Source organism: Lodderomyces elongisporus, chromosome 1, assembly GCF_030384665.1.
Source record: "Lodderomyces elongisporus chromosome 1, complete sequence".
NCBI lineage: Eukaryota > Fungi > Ascomycota > Pichiomycetes > Serinales > Debaryomycetaceae > Lodderomyces > Lodderomyces elongisporus.
In genome coordinates this window covers 2,035,488-2,053,227 of record NC_083673.1, presented here as the reverse complement: position 1 = coordinate 2,053,227, position 17,740 = coordinate 2,035,488, and the positions used below count along the sequence as shown (strand labels likewise).

The window sequence follows — 17,740 nt, the reverse complement described above, 5'->3', positions numbered from 1 at the left end:
ACAATACTATTTGAACTAAGTTAAAGCACAAGCATCGAAGCATTTATGGCTCCAAAATTATGAAAACTTGTGACGTTTGGGTGAATAGTACGATACACAATTTACCTATACATTACCAATTATACTTGAATATTCTATTTCTTTGTCCAAGTTTTGAATCGTCCAAATTTTTTTTTTTTTTCGAAGTTTGATACATGCTTATGTTTTGATTTAAAATTTTTCTATCACGTGCGCACACACACCCATTTATAAATATATATACAAGCACTACAAACAAACTTTATCTTGATATTGGCTCCAAATATTCGTTTAAATTATTTTAGAAACATGGAAAACTTTGGAATAAATACAACAAGACTTCTCAAGTCAGTTAAAACAAAATAATAGTAGAAAAGCTTTGCTTTTTCATTAAATGTTATTGGCTATTACTTTCATTCGTACTACGTATGAGATTTGTATTGAAAGTAGTAAAATTAAGGCTTTCATCCAATATTGACTGACAACGCAAATGGTAGCTTCTTCCCCACACTTCTTCTTCCCCTCCTCGTTCTCTTCCGCTTCCATTTCCTTTCCCCCCCCCCCCCCCCCCCCCCGCCCCCACCTATTAATTTTTCTTTTGTCGATAGCGAGAATATCATCCAGCGGAACAATCACAATTTCCCGCGTCGAATGTGAAAACCAGGAACCAGGAATTTTACCATAAATAGCTATTTATATTTCAAATACCCCATGTATGGATCATAGACTAAGAAATCGTATTCTACAAAAACAAAAACCAGAACAAAAACCAGAACAAAAACATTAAACACTGAATAGAAACAAAAACATAAAACTTAAAACAGAAAACAGAGGCAGAAATAATAGTAAATAGTAGTTACAAAGATGCCGCTGATAGTCGAGAAGCAAAGTAAGACGGATACATCGCTGTCCTTGTCTCCATCAACAACGTCACCTACTACAGTGGTGAATGTGAACATAATAAACGACTCCAAGATCAATCAATTTGACGTCGTGGAATTGTCTAGAAATACTTATACAAGATTGTTTCCCGAGATACCAGAGAAGGAATTTAGTTATCCGGTTCATTATCCAAGCGAATCTTACTTATTAGTTAAATTCATCGGAGTGCCTGACTATTTTAAGACGTTTCGAATAGTGAAATTCCAAAGTGTTACTGCACGAACATCTGAAACTATAACTTTCATTAACGACTCGAATTTGGTCACTTTTGATAAAGATGAATTGACATTCAGCAAGTCAATAATCAAGCGCGTCGACCCCATAAACATTCCGATTCTTTCACAAGTTTTTATCTCCGTACCGGATAATATCTACCATCTACTTCATGGCAAATCGCAAAATGCGATAAAGGAACTTTTTCTTACTCAGTTCTTATCTACTTCAGGAAATGTAGTGAATGAAGGTGATAATGTCCGACAAATCAATGGACGTGCGAGTTTATGTGAGCCTGTATCTCAAGGCCGTTTGGATTTTGATACTAATATTATTTTGATAAGACAGGACAAGGAGACTACGTCAACAGCCAACACATACTTTTTGGATAGTTTAGAAGAGTCGGATGAAATTGACAAAATTGACGAGATTGACGAGATTGAAGAATTTGACGCGATGGAAGAAGCAGAAGTCGACGAAGATGTTGATTTATCCACATATTTGTCAAGAAGCATGGCGTTCGACAATGCAACCACGACGCCAAAGTCAACAACATTATTTTCAATTAAACCATTGCCAGAAAAGATCAAGATGGAGGACCTACCACAAAAATGGCAAAAAGACGATAGTGAACTATTTGCTTATATAAATAGTTCTGACTTTACAAAACTCAAGTTTCCAGTATTTAATGGTGACTTGGTGAAACTAAAAACGGAAAACTCTGGGTCTAAAAGCACGGTGATTATACGTTTATTTGGTTTACTTGAACCTCAGACTTCATTTGAAAAAGGATGTGTTTACGTGTCCCCATTGTTATTACTCAACTTGACATCGGTAAATAACAAAGTTGAGTTTGAACCTATTAATGAACAATCGTTTTCAGACTTGGTGCCCATAGCCGAATCGGCAACAATAAGTAGGGTCAGTTCCGAAATCACCATGGACAAGACTTATCAACAAAGCTTTTTTTCAAGTCTCAAATCATTACTTAGTAGCCAACGCAAATGTTTCCGGGAAGGCGATGTTTTTCCTGTTTACGTGGACACAGTTCTTGCCAAAGCAATATTTGATAGTACAACAATAGCAACATCAGCAACATCAGCAACAGCAACAGAAGGAGGAGGTGGTGACAAAGAAAGTAATGAAAATTCCAGTAATGATGTGATTCCTATGGGTAATCCCAATGCAGTGGCTTGGTTTAAAGTTACTGAGATTAAAGGACCAAACCAAATTGAGACGCTTCAATACCTGATAGACCCAGCAAAAACATTACTTGTTTCATCGGGACTTGAAAGTATTACTCTTCCCCGAAATGAGGAGATCAACTGGAACAGGTATTTGGAATTGCCCAGTATCTTTAATTATAATCTTACGGATGATTTCAAGTATGCAAAAGAATTTAGAAAGATTCTCTTGACTTGCATATCGTCCAGACTTAATCTCAAGACATCGATTTTGTTGAATTCAATGAGTCGAGGAATAGGTAAAACAACTTTGGTGAGGAGTACTTGTTTAGATTTGGGATTGAATTTAGTAGAACTTGACTGTTTTGATTTTTTGAATCCTGGTCAAGAGTTGAAAACTATTGGACAAATTAGTGGGAAGATCGAAAATCTAATTGGCCCAGATTCAACTAAAAATTCTCAAGCATTTTATGTCATTTATTTGAAGCATATTGAAAATTTGTGTCCAAAGATTGATGAGAATGACCAAAATTCTAGCATTCACAGTTCATTGACATTGAAGGTAGTTCAGATGTTGAGCGAATTTTTAAATACTCATAAAAATGCAGTAATAGTAATGAGCTGTAATGATTATGATAAATTAGATGAGAATCTTAAATCATTAATCAAGTTCACAATTGACTTTACTGTACCTACGGAGACTGAGAGATTGGAGATTTTCAGGCATTTGATTGATAAAGAAAAGCTGAAGCAACCATTGACTGAACTATCGTCTTACCCTTTTGTGCTTCGCAAAGATGTTAGTTACAGCACATTAGCCTTGCAGTCTGCAGGTTTAACTCCGCGCGATTTGATTTCGATCATCAAAAAGTCAAAGAAGTTGGCTATTAAAAGATTGAATAAACTTGCCAAAGAATTAGGAATTAACGTGAAAACTTTGGTGGAAATAGGGTATGGTGGAACTATCAAATGGATTCCCGAAGATTTTGAGGCCGCAATAAATGATGCAAGAAGTCAGTTCAGCGATTCTATTGGAGCTCCACGTATTCCGAATGTCAAATGGGAGGATATAGGAGGGTTAGACTTGGTGAAAGATGAGATTTTAGATACCATAGATATGCCATTAAAGCATCCTGACCTATTCAATAACGGATTGAAAAAGAGAAGTGGTATTTTATTCTATGGACCTCCTGGTACTGGTAAGACGCTTTTGGCAAAAGCAATTGCAACAAATTTCTCATTGAATTTTTTTTCCGTAAAAGGGCCAGAATTGTTAAACATGTACATTGGTGAGTCAGAAGCTAATGTTAGACGTGTATTTCAAAGGGCTAGAGATGCAAAGCCGTGCGTGATTTTTTTTGATGAGTTGGACTCTGTTGCGCCAAAGAGAGGTAATCAAGGGGACTCTGGAGGTGTTATGGACAGAATTGTTTCCCAACTATTAGCCGAACTTGATGGAATGAGCAGTGCTGGTGGTGACGGGGTGTTTGTTGTTGGTGCTACAAACAGACCAGATTTGCTCGATGAAGCATTACTTCGTCCTGGTCGTTTTGACAAAATGCTTTATCTCGGTATATCTGACACAAACGAAAAGCAGACTAAAATCATGGAAGCATTAACGAGGAAGTTTCAACTTGATGACGATGTTGATTTAGAGAAGATTGCCGAGAAATGTTCATTTACATACACCGGTGCAGATTTTTATGCGCTTTGTTCAGATTCCATGTTAAATGCAATGACTAGAGTTGCAAATGAAGTAGATGCAAAGATAAAGGCATATAACGAGGAAGAAGTGGCAAAAGGGAATGGCGAAGTCAACTCTCGATGGTGGTTCGATAATGTTGCCACGAAAGAGGACATTAGAGTAGCCGTGAAGATGGAAGATTTCATAAAGGCTCAGAATGAATTGACACCTTCTGTTTCAGCAGAAGAGTTGCAACACTACCTTAAGGTTAGAGAGAATTTCGAAGGAGGCAAAGAGAATGCAAAAAAAGAACAAGATTTGCAACCATTACATGAAGAGCAACCACCTCAAAGATTTTTGGATCAACAAACTCTCGAAAGCATATTGTCAGGAGAAACACCTAATGTGAATGGATTTATTTCACAAAATAGTACTAAAGCTGAATTGCCAGTCGCAAATGGAGATATCAATGGAGAACATTTGGAAAATGATACGAAAAACATTTCAGAAAACAACAACGGAAATCTTAACAGATTTGTTAATGGCCACGTCAATGACCATACAAGTTAAAATCAGTTTTTCATTTAAATTCAGATGTTTGTGTTTAATGCTATTATATACTTATACTTGTACAACATAGAGTGTAACATTTCGATCTATGCATCGTCGTCTTTAAATACCGGTTTGTACACTTGCGGAACCTCTTCCTTCAATGCCCAATTTTCTTTCCTTAAAGTTCCCAATTTCTCATAAAATTTGTGTATTTTTTGCAACGAAGTTAATGTTTGGCCCGACTTTAATAGCAACTTGTCAACTGCTTGGCTCAACATTCTTTTCAAATTTGTTTTAGCATCAAAGTCTACTTTTGTGATTGTGTATGATAATTTCCAGTCTTTAGTGATGACTTTCGGTAAAATGTAATAAGGAGAGGACTCGCCATTGACAAATGACAGATGGAGATCTATAGTGTATTGCAAAATTTTGCGGTCTCTTGTAGTTTGCTCGTTGTACACTTTTAGCTCCTTTGAATGCTTTTGTAGATTGGTTTGTCTTTGTTCATCTGTCAAGTCTTGCTTGAAGTCCGTTGGGTGCTTCTTGGGGAACAGTTGAAATTCTTTAATTTCGTCAACGGTAACAGGTATAGCAATTACACGAAGGAACTTGTTCTTTGTACCTCTTGGTTGAACAGTTTCAACAAGCATTCGGAACGGCGTGTCTTTGAGTCCAGCCTCGGCAAAATCTTTTAAAATATGGTTTGTCATCAACTTCTCCCACATCTCCATTGAAAATTTGAATTGAGTTTCACCTATGAAGGATGGTAAATTCTCTTGTCCATGGTGTTCTTCGATCGCAACTGTCTCCAAGTCAGCTTTAAGTTGTTTCTCATTGAATTTTTCACAATAAAACAATTTGTCCAATTCTTCCAAGGGCAAGTACTGGAACCCGAATATGGAATTGACATTGTGGTATGCTATGAAAATACCATCCATTTGACCAATCCTGGCTTGAAACAAGTATTTAAGCATAGCGCCAGTTCTTATTAAATCCCTAAATTCAGCTTCGTAGCTCTCAAAATCACCGCGGAGTTTAAAAATTTGGTAATCTCCTTCACCGGCATTCGGATCTCGTGAATTGTACCTCACATTCGCTGAAGCTCTTGTTTTCAAATCAAACGTCCCGTTCCCAGGAAGTCGAGGGTCATAACAGTCCAATTGGGAACGCATCAAAAAGCTACCTACAGATGCATAATTATATGAGTTCACTGGGGGAGAAGGAGGCAGAGGAGTCAAGGAATGCAGTGGTTGAGGTGATTGTTGCTCTCCATTCAGTGACAAAGCTTTGTGACCTTTTTCTTTCTTGTACTTTAAAAATTCCTTCTCCGGGTTAGTAAGCAAAGTTTCCATACAAACACCCATGGCACTTAGCAAAATCTCTGCATCACAAGAACTATCTTCTTGTAAGGAGTATACTGTTCTTGAGTTCCCTTGCTCATCTTGAAATTCACCTTGGGGTTGAGCAAAAATTATCGAAGGTAAATCATTAATCATCCCACTAAATGGGATATTTCCAAATCTGTTTACACGATGACGTGAGTAATTGTTCAAGAACATATAGAATTTACTCAATAAGGAGGTCATGGATGAAGTACTAGAATAAAACTGCTTTTTGAATTTTTGCGCATTCATAAGCATGACTTTATGCTTTGATACTGGAGTATATGAAGATACAGCATCAAAATTAAAGTCACGGTAATTTATGACATTCTTCAAAAATGGTGTAAAATTGTATATCCTTGTTCTTGGATCCTGTAAGAAATGAACTCCAGGAGAAAACAACACGCGATCCAAATTGTGTGCCAAAAGGGGAACCTCACCCTTTTTTGGAGCAATGCACTGAAGGATTGGCTTATTTGAATTTTTGGTGCTCGTAATATAATGGGTTAGTTCACCACCTTTGCGATTTTCGGAATTGGAAACATTTTTAGTTACATCATTACTCTGGTGGCCTCGCAGTTCCTTTTCTTTAGATGCATTCGATCGCCGACGTGATGCCTTTATTGTACGATCTGTTCTAGATTTTCTACGAGCAATGCGAGTTCGTGATGAATTTTGGGCACTTTCATTTTCTGCGTTCGATTTATATTGTGATCGAGTTGGTCTTTGCTTCTCTTTTTCTTTTTCTTTTTCTTTTTCTTTCGTTTTTTCTTTTTGCTTCTGTTTTTGCATTAGCAGCGCTCTTTGCATAAAGCTGTCGCTTCTTCTTAGAAAAGAGTCTTTTGCATTGTCTGATTTTGAAGCCGAACTGGTGGTTGGTGTATCTTTATTCAAAGTACTTTTAGTGGTTACATCTGACAAATCTTTATAGAGTAAAGCATGGCAATGAAATTTGCAATTTAACTCAAATAAACCAATTCTCCCACTACTTCGAGGAATACATTTCCTCGTATACATCATTTTGAAGTACGAAGTTAATTGCTGGTTGTATAGATCAGTTTAAATATATAGTTAAAATTGTTGTTGTTGTGGTATTTTAGTCTATGAGAAACTTGGTATAACTTGGGACTGGATATGAGATGCATCTTTTCAATCTGACTCTTTTGCACACTCTTTTCCTCAGCTTCTCTACAATCTTTACACCACTCCATCCCTCACATTCGCAGCTACTTTTATGTGCGCGGTAAAGTTTACCCCGGCACAAACTTTTTAGGCTACATGTATTGCACACAATGCCGCAATCCACATAGGATTATATATATATATATAGATATATATACATACATATATATATACATAAACATTAACAAATATTAACAAATAATAACAAATAACAACAAAAAGCGTTACCAGAAGGGATTTTTTGAAATTTTGTTTTTAAATATTAAAAGGAAAAACAACATTATTCTTCTACTCTATATAACCTTTTAAAACCATGGTAGCTTAGTATTCTCTTCCCATAAAAGGTCTCCCAGTTTAAGCAAAGCATCTTCTTCTTCATCAATCATCAAACCAGCAGATCTTGAACCGTTCTCAATGCCTGTTTGCGCATCAAACGTTTTCACAAGGTAATTCTTCACCTCTTTAGCAATCTCGGACTCCCAAATAGTACAGTCTTTAGTAGCAACACCATGGATCTTGTTTGTTTTCAAATGACGCAATGTTGATGTAATCAATTTCTCAACTATGGTGGGATCATTGTCGAAAGAAACTGCTTTGAGTAAAGTAGCCTTGTTGGACTCTGCATTTGTCCAATCAATGGTCCAAATTGCAAAACCAATAATCTCATTGTTGGTGTTCTTCAATTGGATACCAAAAGTGTAAGGCTGAGTATGTTCTAGTGCAGATCTAATTGTATCATAGGATTCTGTTGCAAAATCCAATTGAGATTCTGACAAAGACAAAGATGATTTGAATGGCGGAAATAGTTTGTAGGTGACGAATTTTGCACGAAGATGAAACCAGTCGATTATATTGGAAGAAGGAACAACAGTGACTCTTGCTTTCCCATCGGCCATGACCTGAGACCTGATCTCATTATCCAATTTTGTCTCGTATAATCCCATTAATGCTTCAAAATTGTGGTACTTGATAAATTCGGCGGTGGTAGCAGTAGTAGTAGTAGTAGTAGTAGTGGTGGTGGTGGTGGTGGTGGTTGTGTTGGTGGTGGTCGTAATATCGGAGTTGAGATCAGTATCTTTTCTTGTTGGTTCATCACAGCCGGTGACATTGTCTAAAGAAATCTTTATCAAGTCAACACCAAAAGATTTAAACCCGTTTTTGGCATAGTATTCGCCAATTTCTGAGTAAAGAAACAAAAACCCATCTTTTCCCAATACATTGTTTTGCTCAACATATTTTTTTAATTCGTCAACCATAATTCTTGGATACCCATTCCCTCGGTGTTCTGGGTGTGTATACACTCCACCAATGCAACCACTCAAAATATCCTTTCTCTGGACAGTTTTCTCATCCTTTGAAAGATGGTACTTCCATGCTTCACGCACCAATAACTCAATCGAGCAAAACGGAGTTTGATCTTTTTTTGATCTCAATAAGAACACAAGCAAAGAGCCTGGGTGGCTAGAGATCATTTGAGATTTGCTCAATACAGTCTCACGCAAGACATAGTCTGCTGCCGACAATGCGCCTTTCCAAGCTTGACTGTTTTTGTGCCTGGTGAACTCAATGATGTCACGGTCAGTTAACCGGACCAACTCACATCCATGATCTTTAAAGCCATTCTTTGTGGGAGTAGTATTAGCTGTTAGAGCAGCGGGCATCTTGGCACAAGTTGAAATTGGAGACATATCGATTGAGTTTTAATGACTTCTAAATGGAACTTGGTGTTTCTTTTTCTTTTTCTTTCTTTTTTGAGGCTATGAGTTTGAACTGAATTGTTAATACCAATTGTGAAACAATGAATTTAAATTAGTATATGTATATATATGAGAAAGAGAAAGTATATATATGTGTGTGTGTGTGTTGAGAGTGTGTGGTCGTGAACGTATATATATATATATATATATATATATATATAAAGAATGTGCTGTGTATCCTTATCTCTAGCTAGCACTTTTGATGCCAATTGGACATGTGTGAATGTTGCTGACTCGTCTTCTCCACCTTCCCTAGTGTGTTTTTTTTTTTGTACTCAGCTCTGGTGTCAGTTGAAGTTAGTGGATTGGAAAGTTGAAGATGCCGCATCTTGTTTATTATTTTTTTAGCGGCTTTGCTCTTCCTCCATCTGCCACTAACGTCAACTAAGCGCGAAAAGCGGAATACCAGAATATGGAGCATCGCCAAAAGAAAAGAAAAGAAAAGAAAAGAGCAAAATTAGAATATGCCAAATCTTTGCAACGGTTGAAGAAGAACAATAAAGTTCATCATCATCATCATCTTCTTCTTCTTCTTCTTGCAGTCTATCCATTTCTTTCTCTTTTTTTTTCTTATTTTTCTGTTTACATAAATCTATTATTCCATATTTCTTCTTTTGTCACGTGATTTTAATTTATATAAGTGCAAATTGAACCACATAATAGACAGCTAAACTATACAGCTTGTCAATATTTTAAGAAAGTCAACAACAATCGCGGTTCCAAAGGAATTTGATTTTCTCTTTTTAAAATGAACATCTTTTTACAAGTAACCAAATTACATCTCATACAAACATTGCAACTATCATTCAACATACAACTCCAGAAGTTAATTTATATTGCAGAAATATGATAGAAATATGACGAGAAAAATATACATACACCTTATTTATATTATTTGTTTTGATTCATTGTATTTTTTCCTCTTCTCTCCTCTCCTTTTTGTTCTTAGAGTCTTGTGATGCCCAACCCTAGTGGTTAAATTTCATCTTCAAAAAATTAATAAAAGAGAAGGTCAAACAACAACAAATGGGGAGACAAAAAAAAGATGGGTGGAAAGTTGGTAAAGATGAAATTCAACAATAGTATTTCTGTTTGACTGTATACTCTTTTTCTTTTTCCTATTCATTCTCTCCTTTCTCTGATTGTCTTTTTTTGCAACAATAATAACCACCACATTGGTAACTTCTTATCACTTAAGTTAATATGCATAACCATCGTGGTGTGCGGGTCCTTAGAACTGTGGATAGATAAATGCACACAAACTGATATATATATATATATATTTATATATACAGAAATATATAAAGAGAAGCACAGCTTCAGCAGGTTTAGCTTCATGTTCATCTGCCTCGAGTCCAGTCAAATCATTCGACAGAAAAAAAAGCAAAGTCAAGGACTAATTAGATAAACAATATCCATAAAGTGTTTGCTGCCCTTTTTAAATATATATATACATATATATATATAAGTAGGTAAAGATTGGGTCGGAAATGCTCAGAAATCTACCGTTGGATATCATTGATTTGATTATTCCCGGGGTCTACTCGGAATATGCACCGTTGAACTACACAAGTCTTAAATGGATCCAGTCATTACCATTAAACCAAAGACTTTGTTGTCTTGCCAGAAATGTACTTCAATTTGAAACTGCAATTCAACCAGCAAGACAAATGCCTGAAGATGAACAACCTTGGCTATGGCCACAGCACGAAAAAGGTTGTTGCAAGTGCTGCGGAGAAGCTTCAAAGGGGTTTAAAGCTTTTATTTATTTTGGCAACAGGGATGAAACCCCTGCAGATGCCAAAGCAGGACACCTCTTTTTTGAAGGAAACGAGTTGCTTGCTTATTTTTCAAATAGCAAATGTAAACTAGAGTTTTCACATGCAATTGCGTTGCAATTTTGGGATACATATCAATACGATCGTGCTAGTATGTTTCTTGTGCTTGCACCATTCACGCAAATGATACCTCGCGAGAATTTCCTTGTATTGCGTGAAGTTAATTTTGATAGAATTGATATGTTTCAAGTGAGGCTCTTCCATTCCAGCTTGAGCAAGATGTATTCTGTCCTTCTCAAGGATATGCGTGATAGGTGCTACAGCTGCTTCAATGGTGTACATATAACATTGCTGTCAAAAACTATGAAAAATTATAGTAAAAAGATTAGCAAACCTATTACCATCACGCATCATTGTCATTTGGTGATCAACGATTTGAAAAATATCTACAAAAAACTGCTACAAGGAGACCAAGAGGAAAGTTACAATCATCTAACTCTGCAACAATTTCAAACTCAATGGATCTCCAACTCTTTTGATCTCAAATCAACCAAATTTTTCTCACTTTATGCCGGGGAAGTGTACAAAGGCATCGATTCTGAACAAAGTTTTGCGCAGATGTTTGGCAACCTCTCTGCCATGGCAATGAATATCGATGACGTTGACATTACAAAACTAGTCGAGCTGTCTCCACAAACAATGGAAAGGTTTGAGTTTTGGATCCCCATACAAGATGTAGGCGACGAGGGTTCGGATACACGTAAATGTTATGAGCAAAGTCTACTTGATGTAATAAAAAAGGACAAAAAAGATGTCTTTAGAGTTGCATTTCCCGAGTCATACGAAAGTAGAATCCGAATCCTGATTTTAGCATAGTCTACAAAAGTTCAACTGATGAATTAATTACATATACTGGAATTTTCATTTTTTTTTTTCTTTTTCTTTCATTTTTTACTCTTTACTTTTTCCAAATTGCTAGTTTGGTGATTGTAGTAGATATAAGCCTAGTAAACATGACTACCCCATCCTATACCACACTGCTAATAATACTAATAATACTACTACTACTACTAATACTACTACTAATACCACTACTATTACTACTACTACTACTTCTACTACTAATACCACTACTACTATATTACTACTACACTTTTACACCCATACAAAACTTTCTCCCCTTGTTGCGCTCTTGATTCAGGTAGAACCTTGAACTTACCCCTCAAGTAGAATAAAGTTCGCACTTAAAACAAATTACTACAGTGAAGCTCGTTCCTAACACAAACTCGACTATCATACATTAATTTCACCACATTAATCGACCTATTTTATCAACTTTGTCTTACACAACCTAGGCTATTGATAATTGTCTTTGTTCAAATTCTCCACTCTTTTCTCGACAAACACGTCTAAGATGACGTCAACACCACACACTACGATTCTTCAACAAGCCAAGACGCAACAACAAACAGACCTACGCACCTCTCAAGTCCTTTCACATCAACTCCAATCTTTAGCATCTCAACTCATAGCTACGAATTCTGAATCCACACAGGCAGGAACCACACAGTCACCTCTTTTGGACAAGATCACCACGATGCATCAGTTGAATGACGATATCGATCAGTTTTTGATGGGCGAATTTGCCGAGAATTGCTATTTATTGGAGAAACTGAAGGTGCGATTGGAACAATATGTTGATAAATGTAAAGGCAAGTTGAATAGTCATGGTGGGAGACAAGAAGCGAGTAAGGTGGATCCAAAAGGGTCTGCACAATATTCGAATAGAGAGAACAATCATCATAATAATAATAATTATAATAATAATAATAGAAGCAAACGAAAACATACAAATCATATCGATACACTACAAAGGCGATGCGAGTTAATCGATCAAGACTTGCGAATCTTGGAGCAGACATTGAAAAACATTCAATGAGATACCAGATAAAATTATACCAACTACTGTTGTGCCACTTACTATTGTATCCAACTATTTTTTTAATCATTGGCCATATTACTGTGAAACTAACTTTTTCCCAACCCCTGCTCCCCCCCCCTCAACATCTTTTTTTTTTCTTAATCATATGTATATATGTATACATATATGTACATTTATATACTCAAAACTTTACATTATATTATGCTAAACCGCGCGCCGCTCGTTCCCATCGTTCTTCAGCTATCCAACCAGCATTGATGATTTTGATCAAGTCGGCAAGATTCAACTTTTTGTTTGACTTGAGAGCTTTATTCTTGTCCACCAAATTCTCATAGATTTTTGGAAACGACTCTTTGGGAATGTGTGAGATTGAAGATTTGGCGATCCGTTCCTTAATGCGCTTAGTGCTATATTTGGGTTGTAGCCATTTCTGCCGCCTGTAATCCCATAATGTTGATCCCACATTTATCGAGTTGTTCAATTGCTGCTGCGGCACTCTTGTTGCAGATGTGGTTCGTGAATTTGTGTCTGAATCTGAGCTAGGATTTGTTGATGCTAGCATAGCCTCAAACTCCTTGCGTAGCAATGCAAAGTCAATGTCATGGTAAATAATCTCTTGTGTATTCGATAATGATGCTGATGCTGATGATGATGTAGTGGTAGCAGCAGCAGCAGCAGCAGCAGAAGCAGGAGATGCTCCTTCGTTAGTTAATGCGTCGTTATATCCGTTGTATTCTGCCGCTCTTGCATCTGCATCTTCTTGGTCTCCACTTTCTTCTGCCTCCTCATCTTCCTCTTCCTCATCCAGGTCTATTTCGTCAATGTTTTGAAATTGGTAGTTTGATGCTTGTTGTCTAATCACATCCTGTAGCGTGTGTCTTAATTTCAAGTTTGTTTGATCTGAGCCTATGGTAGTTGAGCTTCCCAAGTCCATATCATTTAAAGTTGAATTTGGTTGGTGTATTGTGTTGTTGTTGTTGTTGTTGTTGTTGTTGTTGTTGTTGTTGTAGTGAGCGTACATATTGTCCAAGCTTTTGAATTTCTTATAGTCTTGTAAAAACTTCTCTTCTGTTGAGTTGTATCCTTTTGAGCTTCGTATTAGTTTATCTAAAGTTGAAAGGTCGTCCAGGTCTGATTCTGTGAATAGGTCGTCAACTATATGCTCATCGTTGAATGTTTCTTCCGACACTGATTTTAGTCTATGAAGAAAGGAGTTCCACTCGTTGGAGATGCGCTTGAAGAAACCAATAGAGTTTTTGTTGCTGCTTGTATTTGGGGCCGACAGTGTAATGCTTTTCTTTGTATTTGTATTTGTATTTGTATGTGTATGTGTATGTGTATGTGTATGTGTATGTGTTTGTGCTAGTGCTAGTTTGTGTTTGGTGCTTAAATGTTCAGGGTCAGCTCCAGCTATTTTTTTCTTTTTTGATGATGGGATGACAAATTGGTTGCTTGGTGATGGGGAATAATTTCGAAGTTTTGGTGTTGATTGTGCCTTGCGTAGTCTGGTGAAAGCCGAGTTCTTGGGTTTGTGAGTAGTAGTGGTAGTGGTGTTGGTGGTAGTGGTAGTGGTATTAGTAAAGTTACTTACTGGCTCATTTGTATAACTTTGAACCTTGCTACTCATAGGTTGTATCTCTTTCTTGTTGTATGTTTATCTTGTAATGTTTATTATGCGAGTTGGATCTAGTGTTGGTACAAAAACTAGCTGGGAGGTGTGTTTGACAAAATGAGAGTGGGAGGAAAACCAGGCCAAAAAAAAAAACAAACACTGTAAATTAAAAAAAATTAAAAAAAATTTAAAAGAAGAAGAAGAAGAAGAAGAAGAAGAAGAAGAAGAAGAAGAAGAAGTAAAAAAACAATAAAGAACAAAGCAAAGCACACAGATAATTTAAAGGACCTCTGGAGGAGCTTAAAGGGTATGGAGTAGTGTGAGTATATTAGGAAGTAGGGAACTGAGTAGTGACAGTTGCTAAAAGCGTAGATGAGACGGAATATAACCTCTGTTGTTAGTGTTGTTAAAACCAAATGGGCTAATGAATAGACATTGAATGGTGTGGCAACCAAGGTAAAGTAAAGTAAAGTAAAGTAAAGTAAAGTAAAGTAAGGAATAAAGGGTGGGTTTCTAAGCCAAATATAAATCAGTTGGTTTGTTGGAGAAAGGCAAGAAAGGCAAGAAAAAAAGAATGGAGTTAAATTACTACAAAGTGTTGGTGTGTAATACAAAACAAAACAAGGAAAAAAAAATATTTTTTTTTATTTATGAGTCGATTACGGAGGAGCCCCAAAGAAAATTAAAAAAAAAAAAGAAATTAAAATTGAAATTAAAATGTGTGGTGATAATATGTGTTGTGTATATTTATAACACAATACCGTATGTACACAAATTCATAGACAATAGATACAATAGAGACAATAGACAATAGACAATAGACAACATCTACAACAACAAAAGTGAGATAGAGCTAAAGTTGAGTCTGGTGAGAGCAAAGGGATCTGTATATATACTTATACCAAAGCTTTTGGAAAATGAAGTTGTTATGGTTGGATTTCTCTTTTATATTTTGAGACGAGCTAAGAAAATGTTAAGAAAAATGTTAAGAAAAAAAATTTGTTGGTTTTCCCTTTGTAGCGCATTTTTCTTCCTCTCTCCTTCCACCGCCACCTCCGTTCCCCCCCCCCCCCCATACACACACACACAGTCTTTCTCTCTCTTTTTCTCTGGATAAAGCTATTTACAAATAAACGAGGTTGACGCAATATAATCTACAAAAGGTCCTATACTAAACATAACAACAAGACTGTAAGTAGTACTTGTAAACACTTTTCTGTTTTCTTTATTTTATTTCAATTTTCTTGTTTTTTTGTTTTTAAAACATTTATTTCCTATTTCTTGTCTACATGCTCAATGTCGTCCTAATCATTACTTTTTCAACTGCTTCTTCAGTGCAAATTTCCATCCTTGCAGAACTCTAATCAATTCCTCCTGGTCTTTGATATTTGCCTCATTTTCCTTCAAATGCCATTTATCAAACTGTTGATACCTTGCAAATGCCCCACGACTAAGCCATTTAACACTATATACAGCCATACTCAACCCAGAATGCTGATTTGCAACACATTCATCATCAACATTCCACGACCTAGAATTAATTCTATTTCGGAAATAACCATAATACTGCGGTAGTGGTGGTAATAAAAGCACCTCAACCGACAAATCTCCAACCACGCCTTTATCTATACATCTCTGCTCAAGATATTTAGTGCCTTTTTCATCATTATTTCCAACTGCTTCATCCTCTATACATTCACCATTGCCTAATTTGCGCTCGTTTTTATCCCCCTCTACTATGATTTCTTCAATGCCGCTAATCTCACCATCTCCCACATCTTTGTTGTTGTTGTTGTTGCTACCAGCACGCAACAAATTCATTGGTCTAATCACTTTATCGCCACAATTTTGCTCTTCCCCTTCTTTCTTGTACCTCTGATTTTTATTCCACACGCCTAGATCCATCTCTGTTTCCAATTCCTCACCTTCATCGTCATTCTCATCTTGATTAAAGAATCCCATATGCATCAAAACATACAAGATATCCGAATCATCAGTATATACCCCAGAAGCACCACCCCATACTAGCCTCTTCCTTTGCACTATTTCATTCCTCATATCCTGCTTAAACCATATAATGTGACGAAATGGCACAATAATCTCAACGACAGAGTTTATATACTGCAACGGTAATGGTGGTATACAAGGAATATACCTGGTTTGCAGTATCAGCAGTACTGGCAAACCCGCATCAATGGAAGCCCCGTCATTCTTCAAAGCACTTTCCCGTTGTATATATACTTGCTTGATCTCTTGAAACCTTTGTTGCAACTCAGGCTCAAGACCATAAAGTGTCTCCGTTTGGAGTGTCTCCCATGTGGTAGTCGGGTTATAGATAATCAGACCAAGAAACCGGCGATGGGGACAAGTTTCCAAAATTAATTGATAAATTGGTTCAACATCGAGCGAAGGATAGCCACATTTTTGCTTTTTTTTCTTCTTCTCTTTTTCTTTCCCCTTTTCCTTATTCATTATTCTCTCCTTTCTCTTTCTTGATACGCCCACTGGAGATTGTTTCTCAAGTACACTCAATGCCATTTCACTCGAGACGGGCTTTGAACTCGCAAGATTGGATATTGGTAATTCCATTTGATTCGTAGATGATTCTTTACTGGTGTTAGTAGGAGGACTCACGGAAGAAATCACTGATGAATTAGCTGATTTAGAAGAGTAAACAGCAGGTTGTGCAGAAGAATGCATCTGGTGATGATGGTGCGGGTCTGACATTGTATGGTGGTGATGATGGTGTGGATTTTGAATTGGATGATGGTGGTGATGATGATTATGAAGAAGATGATGGTGGTGGTGATGATGATGATGATGCGGATTTGGAATGGTGTGTTGTTGTTGTTGTTGTTGTTGTGGGTGGTGATGACGATGATGGTGGTGGAGCTGGTGATGGTTGCTATGAGATGGGTGGTGTTGGGATATTTGATGCTGGTTTTTCGTTTGTGGCGAAACACCACTTGATTCAGTTGGAGTTGCAGTTGACACTGTCAGTTGTCTTTCCTCTGTGTGCTCTTGTTTCTCTGGTTGCTGAGATTGCGTTTTCAGTGACTTTGAATCAGAATACGCTGCAGGAGTTGCAAAGCTATTGGCTAGATGTGGGGAAACATTCTTCTCGCTCATCTCAATCCCTCAATATTCTATATATGGGCCTTAGCAACTCAATTGGAATATTGATTAGTCTTTGATGCAACAGATTGAGTTTAAGTTCTTTCTTTTGGTTTTCGAAATGATCAATTGACGATTGTGGTTGCAAATTATTCTCCTGTGAAACTGAACTATTTGTAGTAATCACGATTTGTTCATTGGATTGCTCGTTTCATTTTTGCGTTATGGTTGATGTATTATGAAATTTCACCTGTATTGGTGTTAAAAGCACCTTTTTTCTTTTCCCCTTTCTCCTTGTTGTTTCTTAATAATTTATATATACATATATATATATATATATATATATATATATTATTTACTTTGTTCCTTTGTTTGTTCTT

At 36.7% G+C, this 17,740-nt stretch overlaps 7 protein-coding genes across 7 annotated transcripts; 4 read left to right on the top strand and 3 right to left on the bottom strand. All coding sequences in view use genetic code 12, as the record gives it.

The window, feature by feature from the left end:
* Nucleotides 1–882: 882 nt before the first annotated feature.
* Nucleotides 883–4,611, top strand: PEX6 (peroxisomal assembly protein; the record flags this gene model as incomplete). Its single annotated transcript, XM_001528197.2, has 1 exon — nt 883–4,611. The coding sequence occupies one exon, from the start codon at nt 883–885 to the stop codon at nt 4,609–4,611; it is 3,729 nt and encodes a 1,242-aa protein (XP_001528247.2).
* Nucleotides 4,612–4,697: 86 nt separating this feature from the next.
* Nucleotides 4,698–6,520, bottom strand: PVL30_000735 (uncharacterized protein; the record flags this gene model as incomplete). The annotated part of the gene is made up of 2 exons (XM_061119184.1): nt 4,698–6,434; nt 6,491–6,520. 2 exons carry the CDS (start codon nt 6,518–6,520, stop codon nt 4,698–4,700), a joined length of 1,767 nt encoding a protein of 588 aa, XP_060975167.1.
* Nucleotides 6,521–7,462: 942 nt separating this feature from the next.
* On the bottom strand, nt 7,463–8,845 carry PVL30_000734 (uncharacterized protein; the record flags this gene model as incomplete). Its single annotated transcript, XM_001528195.2, has 1 exon — nt 7,463–8,845. One exon carries the CDS (start codon nt 8,843–8,845, stop codon nt 7,463–7,465), a length of 1,383 nt encoding a protein of 460 aa, XP_001528245.2.
* Nucleotides 8,846–10,404: 1,559 nt separating this feature from the next.
* On the top strand, nt 10,405–11,568 carry PVL30_000733 (uncharacterized protein; the record flags this gene model as incomplete). The annotated part of the gene is made up of 1 exon (XM_001528194.2): nt 10,405–11,568. The coding sequence occupies one exon, from the start codon at nt 10,405–10,407 to the stop codon at nt 11,566–11,568; it is 1,164 nt and encodes a 387-aa protein (XP_001528244.2).
* Nucleotides 11,569–12,106: 538 nt separating this feature from the next.
* PVL30_000732 (uncharacterized protein) lies at nt 12,107–12,631 on the top strand (the record flags this gene model as incomplete). Its single annotated transcript, XM_001528193.2, has 1 exon — nt 12,107–12,631. The coding sequence occupies one exon, from the start codon at nt 12,107–12,109 to the stop codon at nt 12,629–12,631; it is 525 nt and encodes a 174-aa protein (XP_001528243.2).
* Nucleotides 12,632–12,833: 202 nt separating this feature from the next.
* PVL30_000731 (uncharacterized protein) lies at nt 12,834–16,973 on the bottom strand (the record flags this gene model as incomplete). The annotated part of the gene is made up of 3 exons (XM_001528191.2): nt 12,834–13,833; nt 14,519–14,545; nt 15,562–16,973. The coding sequence occupies 3 exons, from the start codon at nt 16,971–16,973 to the stop codon at nt 12,834–12,836; spliced, it is 2,439 nt and encodes an 812-aa protein (XP_001528241.2).
* A 185-nt stretch (nt 16,974–17,158) lies between these two features.
* PVL30_000730 (uncharacterized protein) lies at nt 17,159–17,440 on the top strand (the record flags this gene model as incomplete). Its single annotated transcript, XM_001528190.2, has 1 exon — nt 17,159–17,440. One exon carries the CDS (start codon nt 17,159–17,161, stop codon nt 17,438–17,440), a length of 282 nt encoding a protein of 93 aa, XP_001528240.2.
* Nucleotides 17,441–17,740: the final 300 nt, after the last annotated feature.